The 8208-nt window shown below is 36.5% G+C and overlaps 1 protein-coding gene across 4 annotated transcripts in view; it reads right to left on the bottom strand.

Moving 5' to 3' along the window:
• Positions 1 to 2726: 2726 nt before the first annotated feature.
• Positions 2727 to 8208, bottom strand: part of LOC126106788 (kelch domain-containing protein 2-like) — a 140807-nt gene continuing 135325 nt past the window's right edge. For 3 of the 4 annotated variants that reach the window (XM_049913172.1, XM_049913173.1, XM_049913174.1), the window contains one exon: positions 7600 to 7935. In XM_049913172.1, the coding sequence (XP_049769129.1) occupies positions 7737 to 7935 (199 nt within the window). In that variant the 3' untranslated portion in view covers positions 7600 to 7736. Of the gene's footprint in view, positions 3171 to 3263; positions 3360 to 7599; positions 7936 to 8208 lie in introns of those variants that run through there. The other variant, XM_049913175.1, reaches the window with a different exon arrangement.

Below are 8208 nucleotides of genomic sequence, written 5' to 3'. Positions count from 1 at the left end.
TCCCCCTTCTTTATAGCTTTCCCACATTAATCCCTCTTTCTCTTTGAACAAAGAACACGTAAGTTCCAAAAGCTAGGAAGAGCTTTTTTCTGCTTTCAAATGAGTCTACTGGTAGTACTGGACTTCCTCCTCCTGAAGGTAAGTAGCCATTCTGTCTGTCATTTTACAGATTTCTCACAAGAATTTTCATTTTGATACAATTATGTACATATTTACAGAGAGAGAGCAACAAAATAGATCTGCTGTATCAATTTCTCAACTATTATGCAAGTTTACTACATTAAACTAACACTCACCCAGAAGGCTTTGAAGCTGCAAGATTCAGCAACTTACTTCACCTACTTGAGGTGAGGTCTACTGAGAGACACCTATTGCAACACGACTGCCTCACAAAACACACACACACACACACACACACACACACACACACACACACACACCACACTCCTAATACAAACTACAGACATGCATAAGGTTGAAACAGTGAGTCTCATAAAATATTATGCTGACACTCCATAGAAACAAAGTATGAATAAATTTATTAGAGTCTATAACATTTATTAAAAAAACAAAAAATCATTCTTAAAGGCCCACTTTAGTCTTTATGGTGGCCAGGTACATCTCTGACAGCTACGATCACCCTGAACAGCATTTAAAAATTAACGATTGATGATAGTAAAATAAAATTATTACGCAGTTGTACGAAATAGTGACATCGTGGGAAGGGCAGTTCTAACGGCAGTGAGATATAGTTGGTGAAGTTCAGTTCTTTGCTTGATTTCAGAGATAGTGTTTAGTGTGGATTTTATTTCTAGTTGGGAACAGAAGACAAAAGAGGATTATCCTATATGAGTAAATTACTGGAGGAATGGTGGGAAGGTATTAAAACTTGTTGCAGCATTATATGTCATGAAAACTCATCTGAAAACTGGAAAGTCAATATGGTAACGAGGAATACTTTATTGAATTTTTAAAACTTCTTCAATAGTGATGGGGAGGTGAGGCTATAGAAGTTAGTAGGTCTTGTAAATACCTTAAACACACCAGAAGTGATAATTTACCTTGAATTTATACCACAGAGCAGGAACCTGCCGTTCTACTGAGATTCAACTGCCTCAGCCTATGCAACCGCCACTTCACGGCAGAAGCAGCTTTTTTTTCTAAATCTACTTGTTCCCAAATCCCCATCAAGCAATACTACAATGCAAATTTTCACAACACTTATTCTACCCGAAAGCTGCTACCTAGCTTGCAATAATTGGTAAAACCTGAAGTACAATATGACACTTATTATTTTATTGTGCTTCTCCACTCTTTCACATGTGGGGCAGTAATTCTATCGCTCTGGTGGAGTGTTATGTAGGATGGTCAGCAGACCTCTCCAAACAATGCGTAACATAAACAAAAAGCAGTTAACCCTCATTTCACTTTACAGTGTTACATTTAGGTGAAATTACAATCCCGAGCCCATTCCTATTGGATTTTAGCATAAAACTCCCTTACGCTACACACCCAATAAATTTTCTTTGATAAATGAGATAGCCTTCTCAAGAAACACGAGTAGAAGAATTAAATTATTCAGTTTTTTCTATTATTGTGGCTGTATTTTCAGTTTTAAATCTACACAGTAAGAAAGAGATACACAGCTAAGAATTTTTTGCATCCTTTTAAGAGGAAGGAAGATTACAGTTTAATGTTCCTGTAGACAACAGAAACAAGCTTACGAACATCGTGGAAAAACACGGGTATCTCACAGACATTTAATACAAGTAAGAAACAGTTTGAATCAGCACATGAAAACATTGATAAATACAGGGAAAGAGAAGACAAGACCAATAAATATATATGACAAGTATGTAGCCTTTCACCTACTATATTAGACAGTGGAAACAGATAGGTAAATAAGGTGTCAGATTAAAACCAGAACACACATGCATAAATACTTTGCTCTTTGCCGGTGACCAAAAAATTATTCAGAAGACAGAAAATTACCTCCAGTTTGCAATACATTGTTAAATCAAAGTATATCTTCTAAAAATTTCAGTGAAAAATAAAATAATGGACTTCTACAGAAAAATTCCAAAATAGTACCTGTGAACAACTAACAGAACAAGTGTTACAATTTCAGCTTTTAGGCTGAGGCATTACACTTAAAAAAAAAAGTCTTTAATAAATTAAACAAGTTTCAAATTGTATGGTACACTGGGTGATGAGACAAGGAAGGATACAAAGGTAAAATTTTGCATAGCAATGGATACAATTATTCTAATACACCATTTAGACATTAACTAAGAAAGACAAAAAGAAGAATACAGCTGGCTGAAGTGAAATTTTTAAGGAAAGTTAAAGAATGTACCTTTAGAGATCAAATACAAAACAATATTACAAGAGGTGAATTCATATACAGAGCAAGAATGCATAAATTGGAAGCAACATATCAACAGAAGCTCAAAGTCTATTCTACCGACCCCTTCAGTTATGCACAAGTCCTCAGAATTCGTGTCACAGATACTATAAATCACCTTTCTCTGGCATGTAGTGAATGTGGTTTACATATTTGGCGCAATAAAGGGGGGAGGGGTGTTAAAAATGGCTGGTGCCAAATTGTGGCTGAGGGCCAACTGGATTGATTGACAGTGGAACAGACTACTCAGCATAAAGTGGCTGAATTTAAAGGTTATATCATAACCTGTGACAACTGAATCTCCTACTGCAGGTGGGACATATCTTCATTTCCACAACCCCTATGACCACAATCTCTTCATGCAAGTGGAAATGTGTGACAAATTGCTCCAAGAAAAGTTTTGCTTCCGGCACAGATGCATGGCACTATTCACTTGTCACCATATCCACCAGTCACACTGTTCATCTTCTGGTGCTCAATGATAATTCCCCACAAGTAGGGGATGGTTTTTTGCCTCTTGATATAAATGCATTAGATATCTTGACTGCTGCCTGTGTTATAGTATCAACTTTCTTGTGCCTGAAGACAATATACCACACTTCACAAGAAGCTGTACATTCACGCTATTATCGTATAGATATGATGCACCCAAATTTTTCCATGGGTGCACTGAGACAGTTCCATTTAGTTACCAGATGACTCTTTTCCAAACTTCTTTTTACAGCTTTCTGTGTGGTGCAATTTTGTGTCTTAAACTATCCCTCCCCTGCCCCAAATAAATAAATATTATATTACAACACAAGAGCAATCAACAAAATATTTTCTAATACGCTTGTAGAAAGGGGCAAAAGGCACTCACCATTTGTGGGGATTTGTCATTGGATGCAAAAAGTTCAGATCATTAATCGTCCCATGGAGGAGATGGCAACAAGTGGGCCAAGTTGTATACCTGATGCTAGAAACAATACATTTTCTTTGAGCATTTCATTACATAAATGATCCAACGATCTTACTAGAGTACATATTTATTATGGAGGATACAAGGATCACAGATGCAAAGAATGAGACAGAAAATTTATTGGATGGATAGTAAACAAGCTAGCACCAAAACAGTGCTGTACTTAGTGACATTATTTATGTCTTTTATACAGCAGTATTCACTGCACTGTTTTATATGTAACATTTGTGTGTGATATGAGGTTCCGCTGTACTTCTTAAATGTAACTAATTCTCTTTTATAGCTCCATTTTACACACACACACACACACACACACACACACACACACACACACAGTGTTAGTAAATATAAATATTTCTTTTTCCTAAACCAGACCTGAAGACCCAAACAGCTATCGACATGAAAGTGTTTTGCAGTCTTCTTTGGAACTGGTGCTACATGAATCATGAAGATTACTCATCTGTTCTTCAGCACACAGCACGCGTCTGCGTGACCGACCAACTAAACTAATACAAACCTTTGAGGCTATCGAGCCGGACTGGACATACAGAACAGTACTGCTGCCCAGTTTTAATATCCTACTATTCATAAATAAACTATCTCACTTTTAGAATGTGCGTATTTTTGTATTATAGTAACTGAAGCGATATACCTACATTATCTTCTACGTCTATTAGTCTCTACTCTTGGCAGTAGTTTCTCTGTGCATTGCATTTACAGAGCCATAGATGAAAAAAGTACAAGAGCATGCACACACACTCATACAATTTAAACTGTACAAGAACTGTATTAGCGTACTCACTGTAGCATAGTAGATTTCTCTACACAATGTTTAATTTTTGCACAGAACATATTTCTTGTAGTTGCAATCATGTATTAATGTCAGAGAATTCTATGACTAATTTGTACAAAAGTTACAATGCATTATATACTTAAACTTATTGCTAGATACCAATTTCTACAGCCCTAAATAGGTTTATGAGAGTACTTTTGGCAAATTCCCACACTATGTGTGTGAAAACACTGAGTATCTATTATTTGTAATTAGAAGATTACTATAATGTTTACATGGAACATGAAAACTTGTGAAGTATTTTTTAAAGAAAAAACTGTCATATAAATTGAAATTTAACTACATTTTCCCACCACATGGGGAATGGTGGTTCAGATAGTATGCAGAGCTTATGTTGGTGTCATTCTTCAGCACTACTTTTTTTAGTACAAACAAAACTTTAAAGAAAGACCTGTCAAAGCCAACTTGTAAAATCCCACTACACAATGCTTGCAGCAAAGACAGTAATTTCATAGGAATCTGTAACAAAGTCTCTACGTGGCGAACACCAGTGGAACATAAGAACACTTTCAACATTGAAGTGTTGCTTACATGGAGTACACACACAGCATCAAATTTCAAACCAGTTTCACATTATGTGGATAAGCTTATGTGCAACAGATAAATCACAATAGGCAATAAATATTAAATTACTTACTATAAAAATTCAATACTTTAATAAGAAGAATCAGTATATTTTAAAATGTAGGAAAATGCACACACTGTAAGGAAATTCTTTGTCTATTTCTTTCTTTTGCCTTTCAGAATAACAATCCTTTTCCAGAGCATAGTAATGCCACTCACAAATCTTATGTAGATTCTGGTATCAAACATCTGACTTTCACTTCAAATTTCATTACATAGAAATGGCTTTGAATTTCTTTTCTATGCATGTGGGGACATGACCACAAAAAATAAAACAATGAAGAGCAACAATATGACAATAATGTAAGTGCACTTTTTTTATACAAATAACAATGGAAGAGTTATATAGCTACTGCAACTGAGATAAGGTTGTGCGACACTAGAGACCAGTACGAGCAGATGAGTGAGAACACTGGTCCTAACAAAAGCGAACTATGGAATAAAAGGAAGGTTGCCAATTCTCACCAAGAGAATCAGTCGCTTGGACTAGGTGCCTTATCCCCACAAAACCGTCACAACCTTTATGACCTACTCCAGCTAAGTGCCAACAGTGTAACTGTTGTAGAAAGGATTTACTAAGATTTCACCACAGGCAGGACAGCGCAGTGCCCTGACTGTTTCTTTGGTATCAGTTTGCAGGCTGCACTATAAATTCATAATTTAGAGACACACATAATCCATCATCAATGAATTCAGTTCTCCTTATGACCTCATATTCACAGTCAGTTAGCAATGTTTAGATTGCACACTGAGTACTATGCTGCACACTGATTGGAGAACTTCAAAACTAGGACTGAATGGCACTGCAGGAAAATTACACTTCCAGATCTGGCAATAAGACTGTCATGTTTGAGTGTGAACATATTAACGTAAATGCAGGCTATGTCAATGTGAAAGTTGAAAGATATGCTTTGTTAGCATACTGGCTCTTAGTTAGGCTACAGTTTACAGTTGTAGGTGCTGAAGATCCAAAAAAATTCCAATAGACCTTCTGCAAGTTATTCCTATTGTATTAACATGTGGCAATTGTTACTAAATACAGATTTTGTCCACAGACACCCCCCCTCCTTCCCCCACCATAATTTTGTTTAAAAAAGATAAAAAACAGCTCACATGCTTAACATGAGTACTTAAAAGTCAGCATTAAGAATAACAAAAGTTTTGGTTTATTTTTATTTTTAAATAAAATTGTAAGCGAAGTCACGGCAGGACAGTGTAATGATCCATCAGTGTCAATTTCAAATCACACGAGTAGACCTACAACATAATGTTTTCGTGCAGTCAGACTGTTTAGCAATAGGTGTGAGCACATTTATCTCATTTTCTTACTTCATGAGCAATCTATTAATAGAAAATGCATTTGAAAATGACTCATGTTGAATTTGGCCAAAGCACTGAACGAATTATCTTATTCAATTAGTATACAGGCTCACTTTGATGTATGAGCTTACAAGCTTAAGGAAAATTGTAAATGTTACTGTACACTTTGATGATGCTTTCGAAACAAACAAAACACTTTTGATCCAAATAATGATGATGTGACTGCAAAAGATGTCACAACCAGACACTGTGCATAAAATACATATTTATTAAGTATGCATTGTACTGAAAATATTGTTACAACTAATAATCTTAAGCAAGAGATAAACTCCAACTGAGTGCTACACTGTCATAATTTTCATACTGAGAGCTGTATTTAACTTGGATCTTTTGTTTACACTGTTTTCATGAACCACTTCTCAAACCTCAATTTTCAATGCTCCTGTACTCCATGTTTGACCTTGAAACTCACTCAAAAGGCAGTGTGGGACTATGGGCTTAAATACATACTCTAGGATGTATTACTTCACTTTTATCACACAGTTTTCTCTTTAACAAACCCATGGGTTTATATTAATTGCTAGCTCCATGACATCTGTTTCAACAAGTGTTCCAAATGTCCCCAGAAAACTAATTAATGACAACCACAAAAAGCAATCACCATTCAGTCTGCAAATGTCAACGTCTGATGATGATGCTTGAGTGCTCACTGGGCATTGCACATTCTCTTCCATTTAGCGATATCTCGATTTATGACTGCCATGATAAATGAATACAAGATCTGCCTAGCCCCATTCAACTGGGCAAAGCAAACAGTATGTCTTGTTACTGAGAGACCAGTCCAAATACTAGTTATTAGTCTGTCAAAATTCCACAGCTTATATATTCATACTGAAATAAGTGACCCCACCAATCAAATTTGATGAGAAACCACTGAATTGTGGAGTACATCCATTAGTAGCAGTTCCTCCACTAATGGTAACTACCAAAAATTGACCGGTACCAAAGATTCAACTGTACAAAGGAGTGTGAACACCAGGGTAGTAACAACTAATAGTTTCACTTTCACACAAAAGGGATTTTAAACATAGTACACTACTAAATAAACTTAACTTTTTGGCTATTAAGTGGGGAACAAAACCACTGCAGTGTGAAAGGAATAATGCCCATCACATAGTGCAAGGAATAGGACATAAACATCAACATCGCAGCATTCTGAAATTCTAATGCAGTATTTCATTTCTACACAACATGAGACGGACACATTATGTGCATGCAATGAAACTGAAGGTACAGGCTGCAACAGTGTCATGCATCAATGGAGGGATAATGATTTTCTTATAAATAGGAACTGGTGTAATTTGTCGTCTTCTTTTTTTTGGAGAAAGAAGGAAGTCAGATATCATATATGGTAAAGACTTAGTTATACGAATGCTGAGATCAGATGTGTAAAACAATGTTTAATGATACTGACGGGTAAGTACACAAAAAAATGGACACAGTGTTGTAATGAGCAACAATGAGTCAGAAAAATTAAGTCACATGGAGTATGAGGTAACAATCATGCAGAGATCTTATCATCCGCAGCCACAGTTGACAGTCGGTGTTGTGGAAAAGTCATCCCCGCCCTCATAGTATATGCTGCGCGCCCTCCGCTCGACCTGGTCTTGCTCGAGGCGTCGCCTCAAGAGCTCACACAGGGAGCGTGGCAAAGTGTCTAGCTCTGGTTTGATTCGAGGATCGTCCACTAGCGAAAGTACAAAGTCTACACATAACCTGGAAAATAAAAATTGTTGTCACTCTAAATTTTTGCTCCTCGCACATTAGTCTTACGACTGCTTTAACTATTACTGGGTCACATTTTTCATAGCCTAATCCTAAATGCTACATTTATGGTGTCAATGCTGCACTTCCTGTGATGTGCACTTCAGAAGTACGTAGGCCTACTCGCAGGCCATTCGGTGCGGTTCTGTCGTCAATACGAGAACAAACAAATTCATCTGGCAATACAACCTTATGGAATAGCACTTTTTTTCATACTGATCTTCG

The sequence above is a fragment of the Schistocerca cancellata genome, chromosome 10 (genome assembly GCF_023864275.1).
Source record: "Schistocerca cancellata isolate TAMUIC-IGC-003103 chromosome 10, iqSchCanc2.1, whole genome shotgun sequence".
NCBI classification, from domain to species: domain Eukaryota; kingdom Metazoa; phylum Arthropoda; class Insecta; order Orthoptera; family Acrididae; genus Schistocerca; species Schistocerca cancellata.
This window is presented reverse-complemented; position numbering and strand designations above follow the sequence as displayed.